This window comes from Pezoporus wallicus, unplaced genomic scaffold (genome assembly GCF_028554395.1).
Source record: "Pezoporus wallicus isolate ANWC-B61680 ecotype Strahan unplaced genomic scaffold, APGP_CSIRO_Pwel_v1 contig_2132, whole genome shotgun sequence".
Lineage (NCBI taxonomy): Eukaryota > Metazoa > Chordata > Aves > Psittaciformes > Psittacidae > Pezoporus > Pezoporus wallicus.
In genome coordinates, this window is record NW_026637551.1 from 3,087,604 (window position 1) to 3,112,316 (window position 24,713).

The 24,713-nt window shown below is 40.5% G+C and overlaps 1 protein-coding gene across 1 annotated transcript in view; it reads left to right on the plus strand.

Annotated features, from left to right (window-relative positions):
* The window catches only part of ADAMTSL1 (ADAMTS like 1), a 166,632-nt gene that overhangs the window by 110,708 nt on the left and 31,211 nt on the right, over positions 1 to 24,713 (plus strand). Inside the window, exons 16-20 of the mRNA XM_057406301.1 lie at positions 2,223 to 2,433; positions 10,544 to 10,723; positions 14,395 to 14,548; positions 15,960 to 17,097; positions 22,793 to 22,920. Coding sequence (XP_057262284.1) covers positions 2,223 to 2,433; positions 10,544 to 10,723; positions 14,395 to 14,548; positions 15,960 to 17,097; positions 22,793 to 22,920 — 1,811 coding nt within the window. The remainder of the gene's footprint in view (positions 1 to 2,222; positions 2,434 to 10,543; positions 10,724 to 14,394; positions 14,549 to 15,959; positions 17,098 to 22,792; positions 22,921 to 24,713) is intronic.

Sequence of the window (24,713 nt, forward strand, 5' to 3'; positions counted from 1 at the left end):
AACTATGAAAGTGCAAGGGTAAGAAAGAATCTGACCTCATACTTCCTGAGCACCTCTAAGGAATCTCCTGTTTAAAGCAGCTGGAAAGAATTGTGAACAAAACAATGTTATGGATAGGGCAGTAGATACAACCTGCAAAAGAAATTTCAAATACTGGAAAAACAAACCCTTTCTCTTTACTGAAATATACCATTTCTTCCTGGAAGAAGAAACAGACACCCTGTTGGCTTCTGCAGAAGCCAAGATGTCCAAAGAGTTTATGTGGCCGGCTAGCCACTGGGATTTGAACTACCAACAGAAACATTGTGCACTTTTACCAGTAGTGGAGGCAACAGCTATTTCCATCACTTGAATAAAGGAACTCTGGCAACTAACCACGTATCAAAATAGATTCTGAAATAAGAAAATGCCTTATTTTCAGCACCTACTCAAGTATCTTACTTTAGATTGTGCCAAAACTGAAGGGTAGCTGATATCCACATTAATTCTAACTGACAACTTTACGGGAAAATCTGGGAAGACCTTTCCCCCAAGATCATTCATATAGAGAACATGCTCCAGATTAGTTTAACTGGCTGCCAGATGTCACTCCTATTCCACAGCTAAATAGTTCCCGGCACCTATATCAGGCTTTAGTGGCCTTCGGTGTATTATAGCCTGGAAAGTGGCCAGGGCAACTTCTAAGTGCTTGTGGTGATGCGCAGAACATATCCTCTCCTGTTATAAAATCAGCAGATATCATGGGCAGATGGAGCACAGAAGGGAACTAACGTGGCTTTTTGGTCCATCAGCATTAACATATAGGCAGGAAAAAAATATTTCTTACCTACTGGTGGTTTCAATTTGTTATGGGTGTTACTGAGAGGGAGGGAACAAATGCTCAAAATAGCTTTGTAAAATAAAGAAGTTACAATTGTTCTGTGACTGTAAGATGGCAAAACCCTGAATGATTATTTCCATAATGTGTTTACTAACATGATGCATTTTAAACGTGCTGAACTGTTTCTGTTGACTGCTGATCTCAGACTCTCAGAGTGGTTTTCCTCTGCTTCTTCCACAATTTCTGCTTCATGCTGCTGAAGCATGCTTCATGCTTCATGCATGTTTCATAACTTTCCTGCACTGTCTGCCTCAATTCTGCTTGAAGCCTGAGGGTGTCTTTCTTCATGATCAGTCTCTTTAGTTTCTGCCTGGCTTTGTTTCTTCAAGGGCAGGTTCTTTGAGTCTTCCTTGTCCTGAATGCTTAATTTGCTTCCCCAGCAATCAGTTTCAATAACGTCATGCACAAAAAGAAGCTGGTTTTCAGAATTAGAAAAAGTGGCAGTGTCTAGCTCTCACGCTTTCATTTGGCATGTGGGAGTACGTCCAGGCCAGTGTAGCATTTTACATAAAGTTGATGTGAAGATTATTTTCTTATATTTTCATTTTGAACACAGGACTTTTTTGTGTACATATTTTTGCATATCTCTGAAGTGCATTCTTGTAGAGAACAAGACTGGAAGGCCTAATATTTTAACCAATTTTCTGTGTATGACTGAAAGAATTAGAGGGTGAGTTCAATAGAGCTCATAGAGCAAAATCTGGTTTTAATGTTATAGACACTGAAATTCAGTCACCAACAAGCCTGCTGATGCAGGATTTACATAGCTAATGTAGAGAAGGGCCTGTTCAGTGACAGGTGCTCAGCCAGGGGTTGAAAAAGACCTATCCTCATGCTCTTCCATTGCATCTCTTAAGACCTTAGCACCCCCTACATCCACTGCAAGGAAAAGTCAGTCAGGAGACCAACAACTGGACCTTCTGGAAGAAATTCCCACTCAGCAATTCATTGATGCATTTCCTGTATGGACTTTCTTAATATCTTCTTCTTTTTGTTGTTGTTAAAGACAGAAAAAAAAGCCAGTTGATTATATCCAATGTCTCGAAATACAGTGGCCAGTCTCTTCCACACCAAAAACATTTTATTTAGAACACAAGACTATTCCCATGATATTGCAGGAGTCCCAAAGACTTGAAGTCCAAGAACTTTTGACAAGAACTGAAAATGCAGAGGAACAGTAAATAACCTTAGCCTCATCCTGCAATTACAAGAAGGGTGACAGTGATCAAAGAAGAATTCCTTTCATTTACTGCTTCTTCTTGGCATCTGTCATTGCAAAAAGAGAAAATTTCAGGTGACTTTATTCTGTGCTTAAGGTTTTTCTCTATTGACCCCTTCACAGGTGGGAGATTGGGAAATGGAGCACCTGCAGTCTTACTTGTGGGGTTGGATTGCAGACACGGAATGTCTTCTGTTCTCATCTGCTGTCAAGAGAAACTAATGAGACCATCATTTTGGCAGATGAATTGTGCTATAAACCTAAGCCATCCCTTGTGCAAGCCTGTAATCGCTTTGACTGCCCACCATCCTGGTATCCTACAGAATGGCAAGAGGTAAGAATGTATGTGTAATCTCATTTTATGACAGTTAAAAGTAGCTACTTATGCATTATGGATGGAGCATTCTGCTTTAGCCTATCAAGAGGATTCATTAATCACTCCAAGAAGCCATTCAAAAACTGAAAAAGTTTGCCTTTTTACAAATGCATAATTTTCAGAGGTAAATAATGACTATACCTACTTCTAATGCAAAGTTAATGTAAATTATTCATATCTGGCTGTAGATTCCAGACAAAAATACATGGAATATAAGAGTCAGCTGCCATGAGTGGATTTGGGTTAGCAATGTCAAGGTTTCTAGGAATACAAAGCTATAAGGATCAAGAAGGAGAGAATCTCTAAAGCGTGTTGAGTATTCCATATATTCTCAAATAATAATTCAGTCCAGGATAGGAAATGATCCTCATCTTTCAGAGTCACAAATGAGTGTTAGGCTCTTCCCTATGGGAGATGGATACCTTATTTACCCTAACACTGAAAGTTGTTTCCTACCCAATGGATCTGTACAAGAATTTCCATCTTTGGAATGCAACCTGAAATGAGTTTGTTTGCTGCCATCTGATTGCAAATAATAACACTTGTGTAATTCAAAAAACCTTAAAGAGGCTTCTGTTGGATATAACATTGCACAGGAAGAAAGGATCCTGCCATGTCATCATGAGGGAAGGAAATATTTGCTGTGGTGGAGGTGCAAGCAAAAGGCCTATTTAAATCTTTGATTCTACTGGATGCAAAGATTCATTTCATCCTATGAGAAAAATATGGTGCTTGCATATTCCTACACAGTCTCCATCTATAAACTCCCTCCTAACAGCCAGGGAGATGTTAAAGTACTTACTAAATGAAGTTGAAAAGTCTGTGAAGCTGTACTTATGGGTCAGCTCTGGGTTTGGGCAGCCAACCCAGTAGCAAAGATTTGTGTCACACTGACATTCTGCCGAATCTAGATAACTATCCTATAGCGTTAGTCCTATGTTTAAAAGAATTCAGTGATATTTCATGCTTTAATTTGTCTGCTGATGTTCACATACATGTATTTGCTTAGTTGTATTTTTGAATATTTCTAGCTATACTCATAAATGCTTTATTTGTAAATACCAAATAGTATTCTACTAGCACACAGCATAATAAAGGCATTTCAAAGTTAGCATATGCTAGAACGAGTGCCTATGCTCATTAACATCTTATAATTGGCAAAAAGTCTTTGCAGGAATAAATTTTCTGTAAGTTTATATGAACAATCAGAAGAGACATACGTTACAGCTTCCTGAAAAATTGATTTTCCTCTAACAATGACCATTTGCTATAAGCCATCCTAGAATGGTACCAAAATAGTTACGACTAGAGCTATTGTAAAACAGACATTTTTCAAAATTTGAAAATCTTCCTCAACTATGTGAATACGTATATTTCTGCCTGTCTAAAATAATGTTTTGGCCATTTTTTTCTCTGCTCTCCTACATGCTATCTTTCTGAAAAGTGTAGCAGATCTTAGGGAGGAGGGACCTCAATCAATTATGAAGTCTTTAATAAGCATATTAATCCTGAGTTTAATCAAGCTGCTCAGTTCACACCTTTTGTTTTAGCTGCTACCTTCTCTGGCTGGGTGGAGAGAAAGAACCTGGGTTGCAGGTCATTGCTGCAGCTTAACAAAGGTCATATCATAGCTCTGCTGCTCTTCCACAGGCTTTGCAAGCTGACCAGCTATGTCAGCTCCTCATCCCTTGGGCACTGAGTATTTCCTGTGCATACCTTTCACCAGCAGAAAACAGCACAAAAAATGTACTTTTCTACTTACTGGCTTCTGCCTCTGTTTAGATAAATATAGTGCAAGAAAAAAAAGCAAAACAAACAAACAAAAAAGCCTAGTCCATCAAAATTAAGTTCCATTCTCTCAGTTTTTAAAGACATCTGTCTTCCTTCTTTACACCACCAATTCTGTACAGTTATTTTCATCCTGTAGAAAGCCAGGCCTTGCAGTTCAGTGTCACACGTTTCCCTTCGATGACCTCCATGTGAAAAGCTGCACCATCAGGAGACTGTGTTGCACTTAAGAATTACTACAGCTGTTGGCTCCTGAAATGTGTGAGGGAAAAGGTCATTTGAACAAGATGCAAGTGGCTGAGACTTCTCTTGGAGGTGAGCTCCAGCTATGCTGCAAAGATGCCATGGACCCTCCAGCAGAAGAAATTCTTTCTTTACATTAAGGGATCCACAACACCTCCCCTCTCCACAGATCCTTCCGAGGGTTTCCCACATACGGGAAGACAGAGGGCCATGTAGGCAAGTGCCCTCTTCACCCTGAGGAAGGTTATTTAAAACTTCACCAACACTGGAGGGTAACATCTGGTCGCCACGCAGCCTGATTTGAAGCCATTTCTTTGGTATCATCTGCGGAGTTTGTCATGCTCTTCAGAGCACTCTCTTACAATAGTTTCAAGCAAACAAACAAAACAAGATTTAAACTTAAGAAAGGGTTGTCTGACTTAAATGCCATTAGAAGCCCCAGTGTTCTTGGCAGATAAACACATGATAATTATCAGTGCTGTAACATTCCAAGCAATTTTTTAAATATCTCTTTACAGAATCAAGACTATTTATTTTTAAATAGTTCTTTTTCTTAGCTAAATCCATTAGGATGTTTATCTTGCTTTAAGTACTGTGCCTCTGGAGGGAAGTGGATATGATCTTTCCTTTTGTCATGGTTTAAGCCCAGTCGTAACTCAGAACCATGCAGCTGTTTGCTCACATCCCCCTAACTGCCCCCTCCAGGCAGGAGGGGGGGAAGAATTGAATGAATGCAAACCCCACAGGTTGAAATAAGAACAGTCCAGTAACTAAAGTACAATATAAAACTAATAATAATAATTACCAATATTGTTATTGGTTTTGTTATGATTATTATTGTTATTATCATTATTATTATGTAAATAACGAGGGGAGACCATATAAAACTAAAAGGGGAAAGGAAAACAAAAACATAAACATAAGTGATGCACAATGTAATTGCTCACCACCTGCTGACCGCTATCCAGCTCTACCTGGGCAGTGATCGCCCTTCCAAGTGACTCCCCACAGTTTATATACTGGGCATGACGTGCTGTGGTATGGAATACCCCTTTGTCTAGTTTGGGTTGGGTGTCCTGTCCCTGCTTCCTCCCAGCTTCTTGTGCCAGAAGCATGAGAGACTGAAAATTCCTTGACCAGGGTAAGCATTGCTGAGCAACAACTAAAACATTGTGTTACCAGCATTGTTCTCAGACTAAAGCCAAAACACAGCACTGCACCAGCTACTAGAAAGGAGAAAAATAACTGTTGCAGCTGAACTCAGAACACCTTTCTACAGGTCCCTATCGATATCTACTCTGCAAACCTCGAATGGCAAACACCCGCTAGTAAATGGGTGGTTGCACTCAGAAAGTTGGTCTCAACAGCTAGATGCCTATATGCAGATTGGTGACAGTTGGTGCTCCTCAGGGGACATTATTGGCACCAGTACTGTTCAACTCTTTTTTCAGCAACATGGACAATAGGATTGAGTGCATCCTCAGCAAGTTTGCCAATGACACCAAGCTGTGTGGTTCGGCTGATATGCTGGAGAGAAAGTATGCCATCCAGAGGGATCTTGACACACTTGAGAGGTGACCAATGCTAACCTCATGAAGTTCAACAGTGTGAAGTGCAAGGTCCTGCACATGGGTCAGGGCAATCTCAATTTCCAGCTTGGCAGAGACCAGCTGGAGAGCAGCCCTGAGGAGAAGGACTTGGGCATGTTGGTCGATGAGAAAATGAACATGAGCTGGCTTCACTGTGCACTCACAGCCCAGAAAGCAAACCGTATCCTGGGCTGCATCAAAAGGAGTGTGACCAGCAGGTCGAAGGAGGTGATCCTGCCCTTCTACTCTGCTCTGCTCTCATGAGATCCCTGCCTGCAGTACTGCATTCAGCTCTGAGGCCCCCAGCACAGGAGGGACGTAGACCTGCTGGAGCAAGTCCAGATGAGGGGCACAAAGATGATCAGGGGGCTGGAGCACTTCTCCTATGGAGACAGGCTGAGAGAGTTGGGCTTTTTCAGCCTGGAGAAGAGAAGGTTTGTGGGAAACCCTACAGCAGCCTTCCAGAATTCAAAAGGGGCCAACAAGAAACCTGGTGAGGGACTTTTTACAAGGACATATAGTGATAGGACAAGGGGGAATGGTTTTAAACTGACAGAGGGGAGATTTAGATTAGACATCAGGAAAAAAAATTTCTCTATGAGGGTGGTGATGCACTGAAACAGGTTACCCAGAGAAAATGTGACTGCCCCATCCCTGGCAGTGTTCAAGGCCAGGCTGAATGGGACTTTGAGCAACCTGGTCTAGTGGAAGGTGTCCCTGCCTGTGGCAGAGGGGGTGGAACTAAATGGTCTTTAAGGTCCCTTCCAACCCAAACTGTTCTGTGTTTATATGATTCTACTAAATATTCATTGTCCTTTGGTTCGTTATTGAATTAAGCGCCATAGTTTCAGTCTCCGCATTTTTTTTTTTAGTTGTTTGGGGATATCTTTGCTCCAAAAATAATTATGCTCCAAAGATAATTAGAACAGTGGCTTGACAACACAGTAGCGTGGGAAAACAAGTAACATTTTCATATAGTTCCCTGGCTATTTTTCCTCAATATTGTAAAAAATCCTTTCTAAGTCTTCAAGTGTCAAGCCTTAGAAAGCAACTGGAAGACCTGCTGAGAAAAAAAAGTTTAGTCCCTCTGCAGATGCTTTATCTTACTGTAGAGTAGTATCAGAGAATTCATTTTTGAGAGTAAGGCCAAAACTTGTACAGCTGTAGTCCCACCACCTTGAGCAAATGGCAGTGGAAGAGATGAGGATGGCCTGGGAAAGATGAGGAGTAGGACAATCCCTTCCTCAACTGTCCTTGTAAGCAGGACTACCATAAAATGACATACTTTCAAACACTCAGCTACTGCCCCAAACCAGTAACAGTTATCATGCTGAGAAACAGTTGTTTAGCCCATTATTTTTCATTAATAATTGCCTTTTTTCACAAGTTTGAAAGACACTAGCTTCCCTGCCTCACAAACAATAGAAATGGTGGCTTTGCCTGAATCCTCTTCCTTGTATGCATGTGTGTGGATGCTCATAGGCATGTGCTGAGGCAGAAGGATGTCCTGCTTTCCCTCTCTGATTTCAATGGTGACCATCAGTTCTTAATTTTACTTATCATTCACACATCGTTGTATGAGTGGGACACTAAAGGAATAACTACTGTGGGAGGTACCAAGGCCACCATTTCACCAGCAGTTTACAATGACTGCTACTAAAGGAGAAAATAGTTGCTGCTGGAATCTGTTTCTTGCCCTTACAACACCCATTCCTTTGTATCTCCGGAAGTGCCATGCAATCACGCAACGGTCCTGGTTAAAGCTAGCCAGAAATATAATTAGTTTTAACTGAGATTAATTTCCCACATTTGTGTTCACTTCAGAGCCACACAAATACTTATGCCAAAATACGGGAAAAGGCAGCACAAAACCAGGAATGACTGGCTAGCAGACTTGGGTTTATGGGTTTTCATCTTTGGTGTCTGCCTTGCCTTATGTTTGTTTAAGCTAATTGCTGAACTAGGCATAATCAGGGAGCATTGTGGGATGATGTCACTCTGGTAGTTGGTACCCTGTCAAAGTCTCAGATCCCTCATAAAGAAGTGTTAGGAGATACTGGGCTTGGCTCTGCTCAGAAGCTGTGGGGAGCAGGAATATCAGGAGACACAGTTCAGCCACATTTTACCTACTTGTGTGAGTGAGATGCAACCACCCTGTGATACAAGCACCCTGTGATACAGTACTTGTCTCTATTGTAATGGTGCTGTAGGATCATTTTGAACAGCAGAGCACATTAGTCAGATGGGAAATATTTGAGTGAGAATCCTGAAAAAACTACTGTTTCATATTTTCTGTAAACACAAGCAGATGTTGTTGTTATTGATTACCCCTTTTCTTGGAAAAATACGAGGGCTGGAAGCTTGCACTACAGAAAAATCAGCAAAGACCCCAGGGCAGTGTAGGCTCCAGAGGTGAAATGTAAGTCCAGGCACAGCTGAAGTGCAGTAGTGCAGGATTGTCCTAGAAGAGTATTCTTGCAGAAAGGATGAATCACATTACTGCATTTGGCTCTCTCTAGCACTTACCAATAGAGTTTGGTGTTGAGTAGTAAGTTATTCTTCACAGAACAAAGTTGTGTAAGTGACTGAAGGGCAAGAAGCAAGAAAAGATCTATTTTATCATTTTATCTAGTGGCAATGGAAGGACATGAAAACTTCCTGAGATCTGACTGATTGACAGAAGGAACATACTTCTGTTGTATTCATACAATGACTAACCCATTTTGGCTCCTGTATGTGATGACAGTGGTAGGCAATCTTGCAGTAATACCTTTAGTCATATTTTTCTTGATTTACTCTCTCCTTAGGAATGAATTATCTGCAAATGAAAGGTTGATAAATGTTTTGTTGAAAATTAAAGTATTGTTTTACTTGCTTAATTTTTTTAACCCTTTGATCTTTGTAGCAGTTTAAGTAAGCAGGAAGAAAACTATTTTTATTCATTAGAGAGCAAGCCCAATGGAATATAAATATTTTTTTTCTACATTCCTTTTCTATCTTTCAAGGAAAATGCATATCCTAAATAAATAGGCATTAGTTCATGCAGCTCTGTCTATGTGAGAGAGAAGGATCCTTCATGACTGCAAGATTTTCTAAAACAGTCCCTTTTTAACTGCTTGAGTATAAGTTTTAATACTTCTTCATACCGTTTTCTGTTTTTCAAGTATAACTCCCATGTTGCAAGCTATAAGCAACTTCTGGTCACACCACTGCAGTGCAAGCTCCCCCTTCTTCTTTGCTAGGAGAAAAAGAGTTGAGCTAGCTGGACAGGGCAGCTAGTCCAGTCCAGCTAGAACTGGGGAGCTTTCATCATTCTCAAGAAAAGGATCCTCAGGAGAAAGGACTGAGCAATCAAGTTTACAAAAAAGATTCAGGAAAGCTATTAAACCTACTTGTTCAAAACTTCCTGCCCTGCTTGGTTAGAAAATGGATACAGAAAGGGATATCTGATTAAAGAAAGAGGGGAGGTGGGTTCTCTTGATATTAATAATTCCAGTTCACTTTGGTGCAAATAAACCTTCCTCCTTACCTTCTGGAAAGAGTACACACTGCTGTCATGTCAGCCATAAGTATGAAAGAAGTGCCTGGATATCTAGTGGTTTATTATATTAATCTTATAAACCAGTTACTGAGATTAATAGCAAATTGCAGCTGACATACAGCTTCTGTATGAATTAAAAATCAGAGAAATGCCATAGTGAAAGAAGTGTTCAAGGACAGGAATTCTGGGCTTGACAGTTAAGTTTTGAGCTGCACCAGCAACAGACCTCATGCAGGTCAGAAACAAGAAACAAGAAAATTACAAAAAGAAGAAAAGGCAAAGTGATAAAGTGGGAAAATTTTTATTTATCACACTCTCAAATATCCATTTGTTTTCTTGCCAGTACACACCTTTTTTGAAAAGCTAAATTTGAATATGTAGTTCAGGCTAACTATTTTAGAAGTAGTTATCTAATATTCTTAATCAAATCTCAGAAATGCAGGTCTTGAATCATCTGCTGCTGGAGATGACTTTTCCACTCTCTTCAGCACTGTCAGTAGCACAGTCAAAACTCAGACAGACATATTAGGATGTAGATCTTCCACATGATGTGCAAGTGTCTCATTTTTCAGTTGGTGGTTACAGGAAAGGACAATGTTTCCATGTCTGTAACTGCCGTTCTCACCTATTGTTTCCATGTCTTTTGTACAAACATCTGAAAACAGAACACTTCAGAAATACTGAAGCAATTTTTCTAGATATTAGCAAAATACACTGCTTCTACTGTCTAAAATATTTTTGACATTTATAAAAGAAGTCTGCTTTGACATCTCTGAATTATTTTATATATATATATTTTCTACATGGCTAAAGTTGAGTGTTGATTTCTACCCAACTTCACAAGTAATATTTGCTGCAAGTTGCCATTGTGCGAGAGTGATGTGTGGCTGACTTTGATGTCCCACAGTGTTCACAGACATGTGGCAATGGTGTCCAGAAGCGAGATACACTTTGTAAGCAGCATCTGGCGGATGGAAGCTTGCTAGAACTGCCAGAAACCTTCTGCTCCACACCAAGGCCAGTTACCCAGCAAGTCTGCAAAAATGAGGATTGTCCCAGTGAGTGGTTTCTCTCTGACTGGACACAGGTATGCTATTTTTATGCATGAGTATTGTTCTGCTCTTGGTGATTAAGCTCCTCAATCATTTGGGATGGAGGAGTCAAATGACCTTAGACTGCACAAGGTGTGTTATTCCCAATTTTGCCCTGTAATCTGTCCCTATCATCCTGGTAGGGGATGTGATCACTAGCTCAATGTTATTGTTTGGAGATTGCATCCGCAGATGTGCTTTAGCAATCCAGCCAAACCATTAAGACCACCCTTCTGGCATAAACACAATCCATGCTCAAAACAATAAATCCCTGCCTCTGTCCATGACTATGCTTATGTTCATCCAAGGCATCAATGAATAGTAATCTTTACTCCCCCAGGCTAAATGCTTTTTCTTCCCAAAGGCTGGCTGTTCTGTTGTCAATAGCTTTTTCCTCTTGGAGCCTTCCCCTGTGATGCAGAGAAGAGAAGGAAGGGATTCCTGCAGTCTGCTATAGTCACATCATTACAGACTCCAAGCTTCCTTCATTCTAGGACACTGCTCTTGCAATGTTAGCTAGCTACTTCCTTCCTTCAATTTAGGGTTGGCAGAAGTAACACAATGTACTGAATTCTCTTGCACTTTCCCAGGCTCCCTTTCTGGCCCCAACTGGCTTAAGAAAAAAAAAGATTATAACAGTGTAACTGAAAATATAATTTGACATTTAAATGACAGTAAACATGAAAATCATTCCTCATCTTGCAATCTCTGCCATCTCTCCTAGTTCTCTTTCATGTAAGGAGGTGGAAATTGATTTAATTGTGAAACAACAGTTACCTAACAGAGCTGTCCCACCTGCACTCTGTGTTGATCTATTTTGATATTTTACTCAAATAAGTAGATATTCCCATGAAGTCTGCTGCCAGGAGAAACATAGACATTCTGGCAGTGAAGATGGTAATTCTGTTCCCAAGCTGTCCTCCTTCATAAGCAGTTGCAATGTGATTTATGTTCTTACCTTTAATGTGTTTTCTCCACCTCACTTCATCTCCAATTCCTGTTGTCTATACCTCCTGCATCTACAGAAGTGCATGTGTATATTTGTGCTTCCAGCTTTACAGCACTCATCCCACTTTCCATGACCTTTACCGGCTGCTGTCTGGGTCCCAGTGCAATGCTGTATGCGTTATATACATATGATGCTATTATTATTATATAATTATGATTTATATACATATACAGCATATACGATGCTGTATACATAAATATAAAAAGAAATAGGCATGCTGAATTCCACTGAACAATGCCCATCAATGCATTCTGCACCACAGGTTAATAGTAATTAATACTCCTTTCTGTATGATGTGTGGTAACTACCAGCCTGAGGTAACTCACTGGCATCTGAAACACTCATAGAATCGTAGAATCATAGAATAGTTGGGGTTAGAAAGGACCTTAAGATCATCTAGTTGCAAACCCCCTGCCGTGGGCAGGGACACCTCACACTAAACCATGTCACTCAAGGCTCTGTCCAACCTGGTCTTGAACACCGCCAGGGATGGAGCATTCACAACTTCCCTGGGCAACCCATTCCAGTGCCTCACCACCCTAACACGAAAGAATTTCCTCCTTATATCCAAGCTAAACTTCCCTTGTTTAAGTTTTAACCCGTTACCCCTTGTCATATCACTACAATCCCTAATGAAGAGTCCCTCCCCAGCATCCCTATAGGCCCTCTTGACCCTATGAGGTCTCCATGCAGCCTTCTCTTCTCCAGGCTGAACAGCCCCAACTTTATCAGCCTATCTTCATACAGGAGGTGCTCCAGTCCCTTGATTATCCTTGTGGCCCTCCTCTGGACTTGTTCCAACAGTTCCATGACCTTATGTTGAGGACACCAGAACTGCACACAATACTCCAAGTGAGGTCTCACAAGAGCAGAGTAGAGGGGCAGGATCACCTCCTTCTACCTGCTGGTCACACTCCTTTTGATGCAGCGCAGGATACAGTTGGCTTTCTGGGCTGCGAGCGCACACTGAAGCTGGCTCATGTTCATTTTCTCATCGACCAACACACCCAAGTCCTTCTCTGCAGGGTTGCTCTGAGTCTCTTCTCTGCCCAACCTGTAGCTGTGCCTGGTATTGCTCCGACCCAGGTGTAGGACCTTGCAGTTGGCATGGTTAAACTTCATGAGGTTGGCATCAGCCCACCTCACAAACATGTCAAGGTCCCTCTAGATGGCATTCCTTCCCTCTAGCGTATCAACTGAACCACACAGCTTGGTGTCATCAGCAAACTTGCCGAGGGTGCTCTCAATCCCAACTCATCTATTTATTATTTCTTTATCAATTATTTGATTCAGGAATTTTCCTGCACCCTCAGGAATTTTGCAGATGACAACAATTTGGCTGCTGGTGATCTGCTGAAGGGTAGGAAGGCTCTGCAGAGAGATCTGGACAGGCTGGATCGATGGGCTGTTGCCAGTGGTATGAGCCTCAACAAGGCAAAGTGCCAGGTCGTGCATTTGGGCCACAGCAACCCCATGCAACACTCCAGGCTTGGGGAAGAGTGGCTGGAAAGCTGCCCAGTGGAAAAGGACCTGGAGGTGCTTATATACAGAGCCGAACATGAGCCAGCTTGTGCCCAGGCAGCCAACAAGGCCAATGACATCTTGACCTGTATCAGAAATAGTGTGGCCAGCAGGCTGCACCTTGAATCCTGTGTTCAGTTCTGGGTTTCTCACTACAAGAGAGACACTGAGGTGCTGGAGCAGGTTCAGAGAAGGGCAATGAACCTGGTGGAGGGCCTGGAGAGCAAGTATTACAAGGAACAGCTGAGGGAACTGGGGTTGTTTAGTGTGGAGAGGAGGCTCGGGGTGGTGGGGTACCTTATCGCTCTCTACAACTAGCTGAAAGGAGGATGAGCTAGAAAGTGGCTCATCTCTTTTCCCAAGAAACAAGTGATAGAACAAGAGGAAACAACCTCAAGCTGCACCAAGGGCGGTTTCGACAGGATATTAGGAAAAATTCCTTCACCGAGAGGGTGATGAGGTATTGGCACAGGCTGCCCAGGGAAGTGGTGGAAACACCGTCCCCGGAAGTGTTCAAAAAACATGTAGGCAAGGTGCTTAATGACATGGTTTAGTGATGGACTTGGCAGTCCTGAAGTAATGGTTGGACTTGATTATCTTAAAGGTCTCTTCCAAGCTAGTTGATTCTGTGATTCTGTGATTCTATAATTCTAATATATCTGCAACAGTAAAGCTCAAATACTAAGTTTAGGCCAGATTTTAGCAGAATAGGATATAGCTGTGAAGTGCAACTCAATGTGGTCTGCTCTTGGCTATGAGCAGGAGATCTTCTAGCCAGCACATGCAGGCATAACAGAAACAAAATGCAAAGACAAGCTTTGTACTGTAGCACAGTACCATTGATACAAGGGGCACCATCTTAGAGGAAAATGTACTAAACGGAGCATGGGAAGATTCAAAGTCTCGGAAGACAGAAAATACCTGATATTTTGTCTCCCCACTCTGCCTACACCGTTTGTAACTGAATGTCTGGGTGCTGCTCTGCCTCATTCCACTCCAACATTTTGAAAGCTGTAACAGATCTATTCCATGGTATGAGTATACAGTGTGGATATGGGAGGTGAGGAGGTGTGTGTGACAGGAGCACCTTTTACTTTTAATACACCGTGTTCCTAATGTTTCTTATTCTGTGCCTAGTGTTCAGTGAGCTGTGGAGAGGGCACCCAAAGTCGAAATGCTATTTGCAGAAAGATGCTGAAAACCGGGCATTTTGTCATCATCAATTCCTCATTGTGCCCACCTTTGCCATTTTCATCCTTGATCAGGCCCTGTGCTCTAGGCACCTGTACAAGTAAGTGGAAAAGATGCTTAGGAATGTCTGGGGAAAGGGGGCTTGGATGTCCATCACTAAGAAATCCATGCTGTCACCAGTTTCAAAAACTCACACTAGTGTTACTTGGTCTTGAAGAGTGGCTGCTGCTGCTAAGTTTTTGTCTGTGAACAAGTATGCTTTAGTGATAAGGCAAGACAGTGGATGAGAGCTTTACATTTTACTGTTGGAGCTAGGTCTGAGCCAATATCCTGGGAGGGAGCTACTAATTTCTGGAAGAACTGGCTCAAAATTCTGACCCAAATCTAGGTCTAAATTTCACAACTGGAATGTAGAGGCTCAGACATACAGCAGAGCAGCCCGAGGGCAATTGCAAATAAACTCTGTTAGAACAGCTGAAAAGAAAATGTTTGATAAGGGATGTTGTTGAAGATATTTAAGAATGTATTTCATTATGTCACTTGGAACCCTCTATGAGATTTCTAATGAACCGTGCAGCCTAAGTTAGATGTATTTTATGTTGCTATTTCATGCATTTTTTGTTGCCCTTCACAAGAGCAGTAGTTTCCCTGTATGCCTTTCCCTGGCTCACGAGCCAACTAGATGTGCAATAGTTTGAAAGTCAGCCTAGCTTCAGCTTAAAGCTGGCTATGAACTCTGAAACTGATAAATTTTGGATATGTTAAGGAGAAAAGAAGATCTGACATTCAGAAGCAAAGCTATGAAAAAATATTGCATGGTATTTACAAGTAATATATCTATGCTGCTTTATTTAGTGCTTCACAACAAAGATCTCTGTCATACAGATCTGGAAACTGGAAGGACATACTGAACTATTATTTAAATTATTTTAATATTAATATTATTTAAATTAATTTATTATTTGATATATTTATATAATATATTGCTATATTATATATTTATTATTTAAATTCATACTTAACATTATTTAAATTATTTTAATATTATTTAATATATTTTTAAGCCTAATCCAGACAATTTTGTTCTATTCAACATCATTCCTTGGGGAAGCAGCACTTTCACCTCCTGACTGCTGTGTGCTGCAAGACCATGTTGCCTTTGAGGGTTCAGATGGTAAATCACAGCACACATGTCTTTGCAATGCATTTATTCAGTAAGAGTATTCATTTAAATACTTTAATAACAAGAACATTTCCACAGAAGTATTCTCCCTCCCAAAAAGATTTTGACTCTTGCTCTCTGGTTTCTGCATGTACCCTAGGCAGGACTACTTTTGCATTCCTAAAGGAACCTTGTTTTCCTGTTATTTTGATTGCTCCGACTTAATGTTCAGCAGCTGGTGGCCAGTTTCTCCCACTATTGTCTAATAGGTTGAATGCTGCCAGCACCAAAGTAAACTGCTTGTTTTGTTTAATCGTATCACATACTAATAGAATTAATGATATTTCAGGGCACAACAGGCCAGTTCATAAGCAAAGCCCCCACATTATGGCCATAAAGAAAGTTTACATCCAGACAAGGAAGCAGAAGAAACTACACTTTGTTGTGGGTGGGTATGCTTACCTGCTGCCCAAAACTTCTGTAAACCTCCGATGCCCGACAAGGAGGTTCCGGAAATCAATGATCACTTGGGAGAAGGATGACAAGAGACTCATCAGCTCAGCTCACATCACCATTACACCCTATGGGTATATCAAAATCAACCGTTTGAAGCCTTCAGACACTGGGACATACACCTGTACAGCAGGGCCAGTCCAGGAGTATTTTGTAATTAAATTAATTGGAAGCAACAAGATCATTGCTCAGCAACCAGCTGGTATTAGGGAAGAAGAAACTATGAGAAAACCCACCTTAAATGAAGCCTTGAGAACAGAGGAGAAACATATCAACGGGATTCTTTTCAATGGGAGCAAAGCTGAAAAGAGAGGGCACCTTGTGGACCCCAGCAGGTGGTATGATTATATTGTCTCAAGGCTGATGCAATACAGGGGCTGGCCAGGGGAAAATCTGGAGTCCTGGGAATCCCAGGAGTCCACAGAGAGAAACACATCTTCAGAGGAGGATCAGAGCCGAGAGTATAGCCTGCCATTTACTCTGATCACAGAACAGAAACGCTTGGATGATATCATAAGTAATTTGTCTCAACAGCCTGAGGAGCTTAAAGATGTCTACACTGAGCAGCTTGTTGTGCAGCTGGCTCATGAGGTTTTCAAGAGTCACTTAGAGCACCAGGAATCTGTTATCAAAGCATCAAGGAAAGGAGCAGATTCAACCTCGAGGGAGCACCCTGTCCACAGACATGTTTCTGGATTTACCAGCTCCCTGAGGACATCATCTGCTGAAGCATTCCTTCCTACCTCTGTAAACCCAGCAAATGGTTTGCGCAGACCTCATCAAAAGCCTGCCATCCTACGAAAGATTTCAGCAGCACAACAGCTTTCTGCTTCAGAGGTTGTTACCCACCTGGGACAGACAGTGGTCCTAGCCAGTGGCACACTGAGCGTGCTGCTTCATTGCGAAGCAGTAGGAAACCCAAAGCCCACCATCAGCTGGGCTAAGAATGGAGAGGAGGTGAAATACAATGATAGGTAAAACATATTCTTTAACTTCTTAAAAAATAACTGATGTTTTGGCGCTTCAATTTTCCTGTCAGTCCCACACACAAAAGCCTATTTTGCTACAGTTTGGTTTCATACTGAAAGAAGGGCTAACACACATGAAGTGGTAAACAGGGTGTTGTAACTCTTCAGCAAGGTCTGGATACTGGGTCAGTCTGGCAGATAAGAGCTTTACTTATAGAATCATAGAATAGTTAGGGTTGGAAAGGACCTTAAGATCACCTAGTTCCAATCCCCCTTCTGTGGGCAGGGACACCTCACACTAAACCATGTCACCCAAGGCTCTGTCCAACCTGGCCTTGAACACTGCCAGGGATGGAGCATTCACAACTTCCCTGGGCAACCCATTCCAGTGCCTCACCACCCTTACAAGAAGTAAAATGAAGAGTTGTAAAGTACTAAAGTAGATAATGCCCAATGCAGTCAACTCCATGTCTGGAGGCTGTGACCCTTAGTGTGTTTTCCCATCTGAAGGTGCAGATTTCTGCTCTGGAGATTGATTTTGACATATAAAAATTATTGTTTATTACTATTATCCTCTGGGTATCTCCTCATTAGGGGTATGAATTGCATTCCTCACAGTGCTTCAGCAGGGTCTGTCTGACATGGCTGTGGTAGCAGAAGATGAAGGGAGTGAGCCTTCTGCCTTCCACATGTGTATCTGTGTTAAAAATTGCCGCAAGACAAATCTCAGGGAGACACTTCAATCACCATTCCCTACGTATGTTCTCATCAAGACTGGAAATTGTGGAACCATACTTAACGGTTCTTTGCAGCTGTGCTGTCATCTCAACACACCAATTTCCAAGCATTAGTCTTCTGATATGAGTTGATGCATCCTGGTTTTTTCAAACTCATGTGCTTGCCTCAGGTGTACCCTGTAAACTTGAGTAACAAAATGCTTTTATCAGCACACCACAGAAATTATGCTGGTTTTCCTTCAGGTAGACTTTAGCTGCCTGTCATTCCACATTATTCATTTGTGTGCAAAAGCACACAAAAAGAGATTATTTTCAATGCTAGTTATATGCATAACTGTGTTGATAACATAACATTTTTCCCATATGTATACTTGAGACTTTATAATTTGGTGCTGTTCTGTGAGAAAGGATAGGTAGAGAGTATAAACTGCCTCTTACAAGGCAGTTTTATTAACAAACACGGTACAACAAAATAGTCCAGGAATCTGCTTTCAGCTGTTTCTGCACAAGATACTGACCTCAGTTAAGGTATGTGAATTTACTCATAAGGTCAGCTTGTGAAATGAGAAAAGATGGAGTCAAGGGAAAAATTTCCAGTGTTTTGTCTGTGGGTCATCCCGTAAAGTCTTGACTTAGGTACAATCACTTGTTCTACTGAGTTATACAATTGGTTTATTGGCTCCTTTCTCACTTTGGCAACTGAATCTCTCCAAAATCACTGGGGTTTTTGAATGTACTGAATTTCCTGGTTCTTGTCTCTCAGTGTCTGAAGGCTAGTAAGCATGTTAGGTTTAGCACAAAAAATTGTAAATTTTGCAGCGGGGCACACTTAAAGCAAAAATGTATCTCTTGTGGAAATCACATGCAGTCCTAATCAAGACTTGGGCCTGTAGTATCTCTTTATTTGGCCATATTCCTGTCAAAATATCTTCATGGCCCCCCAAAAGTTTCACATATAGATTCCCATTGCCAGTGAATTTTGCCATTAAAGGACTTTTTTTTTTCCCCTCTACTTGAAATAACTTTGATTTCTATAGTATGCTTGAAAGGGAATAGAAGTTAAATAAAGTCCACATGTGGTTAATGATGGACACTATACATGCACACCATATAAGCAGCCATGGTGTAGCAACAGGCAAATTCATTTAGCTGACAATAAAAGTCTTACAGTTTCTTAAATTTTAGTTTAGATTTTTATTTTATTTATTTGTTTTGTTTTGTTTTATTTTACAATGTCTTTCAGTCATTTTCTTTCCATTTAGTTTGGCTGAAATATTATTAAATGCTATGTTGTATTTCTGAATTTTCAAGCAACTATGTGGTTTAAAATTTCTATCAGAAAGACTCAGGGAATTATAGTTTGTTTGCTAGTCAGTAATGCTGTTCATTGACAACTTTTCTTTAAAGGTTAAGGCAGTTTCCACTTTATGAACTTCCTTCTGTGTTCATCACTTATGATTCTGCCAGGTTTGTGGGTGGGGAAGGAAGTGAGCAGTACTGTGAGCTCCAGAGGTACTCAGCATCTGTAACATTGGAGTTAATGTTTAGAAATCATGGTGCATATATAATTGGGTTGTAGATGTTTTACTGGGTTCTTAACAGCAGTATTCTGGTTTTGGCTCAGAAAGCTCTTGCTGGCTGCCAATCAGTTGTGTAGATGGAAGCCACGGTTTCAGCAGTCTCACAGTGTACTGCTGTATACTGCAAGACCATCTGGATGCTGTGGTGTTTGGTATGCTTGAGCAGTCTTTCAGGTCTGCAGCTTGTCTTCTTCATACTTTGCCAGCCACTGAATGGAGAAGAGAAACCAGTTTTCCAGCCAACCTCTCTCTTAATGCGAATAAAAAAAATATATAGATGGGCCTTTCTGTACTAGCGTCAAAGAGGGGCACTTTTGGTGAGGAATGTCAGAGTTTTGTTGAAGTCCTTTAGCTTATGCCCAACTCAGTATAATGAGATTCTCAATGTATCTGTTTTGCATTGTGACTTTTAGAATGTAGGCTGCTAGATTTAGGTTGTGTGATAGCTATCTGTATTGTGTATTAACAAATATTGAGATAAGGGCACCCACAATTATGTTTTGTGGCTGTGGACTTCGTCTAGAACAGTGATTTGGTAACAAATGGCTCTATTCCTATCACCTCCTTCCATGAGCTGTTCTACTCACCTGAAAGTATTTGACTCCCTCTATGTAGCTCCACTTGTGAAACTTACTTAATTTCTTTAATTATAGTCTAGGTATTGTCACTAAAAGATATAACACAGGCCCCCCAGAAAAGTGTTTGTTGCTCAATAGAATGAAAATGTATGACACAAAAATCTTCAGGAGTTAAACATACCTGTGTGGTTCCAGTAAAGGATCCTTGACTTGAGTCTGCATGTTCACCCTGAGTGCATATTCAACATGAGTGTCCATACTCTCTCCTAAGGTTAAAGTGTCAGATTAATAGCAGCATGGGTTCTGAGTGCAGCTTCAGAACTTCAGAGCCTCATATCTATACCAAAGTCTGGAGACATCTGTAATGATGGAAAATGTTTACTTTGAAAGAAAATCCAGATTAGCTTCTTTAGGAATCCATTTTAAAAGTGAAAAATTTTTGAGGGATTTATGCATTTTTTAGTAAGCCTTCCAAGAATGCCATAATTTTCATAACTATGAACCCATTTTTACTGGATAATTCAACTTTTCTGAAACAGAAATGCATTTTATAAGTGGACATGAAGCAGAAGGAAAACAGTAGGTGATACAGAGTTAAGTGTTTGCAGGGTGTCATCTGAATTACTCACTGATGTATGTTCTGTAAAATACATTTTTGTCTTGGAAACAATGCAGTGTGGAGCAACTGAGATGAAGCTGATTAAACATTAAGCTGTATTATTTTAAGTACAAAAATGAGATTCTGAAGACAGGCTGCTGACAGAAAGAATTGCTACAGCTGGTAATTTTTTCACCACTGACAAGCAACTCAATACCTAACAAAAACAGCAGTCAATGAGCAAATAGGGGATCCAGCCAAAATCATTCTATACAAAGACAGTTAACATTTCTGCTTTCAAGAAAAGTGGCTATGCCAAATTGTGACACACAAATATCAAAAAGAACTACAGAAAAGGACACTGGCTTTGTTTCTAGAGAAGGACATTAAAACTTGGGTTGAAAATTTAGGAAGATGGCGTTGTGTTGTAGTTATGGTCCCCTGGGTTTTGCAAGATGCAGTATTAAGCAAGGTCTTTCCTCAACCTAAAGGTGACAGAAGCAATTAATAAAATCTTTTTTTAGGGGTTTGTAGGTATTAGTTTGATGTAGAACTGACTAATCAGCTTACATACTATATTTGCACACATGCAGGGAGAACACACACAGCCTTCAACTGTTACACACTAGTACAGTTTGGGACAAATTTTGAAACTCTAATGAATTCCATGTAGAGATTGAATCAGTCAGTGTTAAACCAAAAGATTTATGTGTGAGATAGTAAAGCATACTAAGACTGGTTTTGTAAATAAAGGAATTTGTTAGTTGCTGGCTTTATTAACAGTGGTTAAATAGAAGCATGCTTTGTTTATGAATAAGTGGTAAGAAGGAAAAAATCCTTGAAAGCAGAAGTGGGGAGGGAATTCTTTCAACCATTGTTCTGTTGGGTTTTTTTGCTGTGCAAGCAAAAATGCATTTTTTAAAATGGTTAATGTTTATTTAGCAAATGTGCATTTTTCTAGACACTTGCAAAACTTGCTTGACAAAAGGCAGCTCTTTACTGATAATAATTATTATTATTACTCAAGAAAGGTCAAAAAACCAAATTTTAACTCTGGTTTTTTTTCCTATAATAGATTATGATGGGTGGCCCTAACCTGGTTTGTTTTATGAGACCTACCACCCACAGTGTTGTGCAAGATCAAGTATCTGCTTCTTTCTGGGCCATGACACAGCAGTTTTCACTTGGGGGTAGGAGAGGGTGGGAATGGAAAGAAACTCATCAGTTTCAGGATCTTTGAGCAGACTTTTATTGCATGTGTTTTACAGGCATATCCCTCTCCCACTTTCACCTTTGTCACTATCAATCACATCTTCAACTAAGAGTTTGCATACAACAGCTACTGAAAGTTGCTGATAAAGAAATTGATTTATCATTCATTCTTAACAACAGTTTCAGCTAAAAAATTAAGAGAAAGGAAAAATAATTATGAATGCACCATACTGGAAGTAAAGGTACATAAGCATTCACAAGAGCCCATGGAATTAATTCTTGCTTAAACAGGTATACATCAGGACCTGATGGAGTTATACCACTGCAGAACTAGACTGTGAAACGAAGCAGTTTATTAGACTTCTAAGGCCATATACATTCCATTTAACCATGAGCAATACACGGAGATCACAGTAGGCTTCTCTTACTGGCAGAGGAAAGAAACAGTTGGTTTAGCCCAAGGAGGAGCTGAGTATTCCTCTCTGTCTCCACTGACTATTAGGGGAGCAGTGAGGCTGCTGAATTTGTGCAAACTGCAAAGCAATCAAAGAATTTGGAGCCCATTTCAGGCTTTGACACTGAGCCTGTAGCTCACTTCACTTCTTTCTGCCTAGCTTCTGTAGGGTTTGTGATATTTCCCTTGCAATAGTTCAGCTTTTCTTTTTGCTATTGCTACTCATAACTTAGAGAACTAGGAGACAGGAAGGCTAGGCAGCCCTTTTGACATAATGCAGGTAGTGACATAGGAGAGGAAGAGGTTTCACAATCCATGGGCAGATATCCCATGTACTCAGCAGCCTTTCTGTAATACACATATGTTGGGAACGAGACTAAAATTGAATTTAACTAATCACAGCTCATAGTCTCCATGTAAGACTAAATTTCTTCAAAGATTTTTAAATATAGCCCAAAAGCCTGAACAAAAAAAAAAAAGTAATATATTCATGCTTACACAAACTAAGGGACCATTATGTCTTTCTTTCTGCTTTACTCCAGGATGCTACTTCAGCCTGATGACTCCTTGCAAATTCTAGCACCTGTGGAAGCTGATGTGGGTTTCTATGCTTGCAATGCATCTAATGCCCTGGGATCTGACTCCGTCTCTATTGCCATTACTCTAGCAGGTAACAGTTCGCTCTCTGTGATTGCAGTATGGTCACTGCCGCTTGCGTGATCCTGGGCAGAAACTGCAGGGGGAGAGATTGCGGTTGATGCTGGGTGGGCAAGGTGCGTCAACAGACATACATTGGTGAAAACACAGGGTGTGAACTCTGGAAAACCCTGAGCTATAAAACCCAGCTTTCTCAGACGGTTCCTGAGATTTGCGCATTTCTACAAGAGATGAATGCTTTTTCTCACTTTCTGCATCTGACATGCTCTCAAGACAGTGTTTATGCTGGTTATTCACAGCCTATATGGGCAGTGCAGTGAAAGCCACGGAATTTGTATGCTTCATTTTAAACCCATTGTTGATCTCTTCAAGTCCAACTGACTGATTGAAGAACTTGCTCAGATGTACATCGGGCAAACCTAAAAAATAGCAGAGCTGAAGACCTAGCCCCTTGCAAGATCAAACCCTGTATCATATTCAATCCATTGTGGCACAGGCATGGCTGACACTGTTTCAGTTGCTGGCAAGTAGAGGTTCAAAAAAATTTACTTCTGCATTTATATTTCTCTAGTAATGGTTGAGCTCTAAAGCAGACTAAATATCTTTTGTTAGTTTAGATTTCAGTTCTAGAGAAAACTCACCCAAATAAAAGTCAAGGGAAATGGGAGGTAGTGGAGGAATCCAACTTCAAGGTTCATTGGTAGGCAATTATCAGCAGGCTCACAACCACATCAGGACTAGCAGAAGGAAAGAGCAGCAAGTGTGAATAAGGACATGTTGAGTAAGACAAAGGAACAGAAGACGTAGATAAGGATGGTGACAAGAGAGAGGGCTTTGAGGGGGATCCTGTTTATCACAAAAGCAAAAGGAAACACATTACAAATGCTAGAAAGCTCATTGATTTTTCAGCCCTCTTCATTTCACTGATCCAGAATGTGGAAATATCTGGAAGCCTCCAATGTGCAGGCAGTGACCAACAGCTGCCAATATATAGATGTATGGTTAGAGGAATTAATAGATGTTGATGAGCTTAACATTTTTACACAAAATGCAGAGAAAATTTCAGGTTAGAGGAGGATAAAGAAAATCTAGGAATGCAGCAATGGCCAGCAATGAAGCTCTAATGATTAGTAAACCAACTGGAAAGGGACTTTTTCTGTCACTTAGGAAAAAAAAAAAAAAAACTGGAAAACTGAAACCGTCTTTAGAGGGATCAGGAGTGGGGCTGAAAGCTTATTTCATTGAAGAATTTTCTGATTAGTTTAACACACGCATGAAAAAAAGTGGAAAATGCATCCACTTTTCTCAATGGTTTGCTTCTCATTTGTGGGCTGGACAGCTAAAAGATTTTTAATCTTTTTATGTGATTGTGGAAAACAATTTGGAAAATAAAAGGCTGATGAATACCTGAAGAATTTTACTTTCTTATCTTTAGGTCTTCATGCAAAGCATCAAAAATTTTGGATATATTTCAACAGTAAAATGTAATATTTTACTTTGCTATTCTTAGGCATTAAAAGCATCAAAAGAAAATACCAAAAAAGCTTGAATTGATATGACAGTAATTCCAGATGAAAGGCATCTCTTCAAAGCCCTGGAAATATAGATATATGGAATAATTTATAGTTAGAGCTGAATTAAATTTTCAGGACTCTCTATGAGCTCAATGAAACCAAATGATTTTTATTTCCTTCATCTTTTCTTCCTTGATCACCTCCAGCTCAACACACTAAAAAAGCCAGTGGCAGACATTAGCCTAAAACGGCTCTTCTACAGGCAAATGATGATATCTGAACCTCTTTGTGT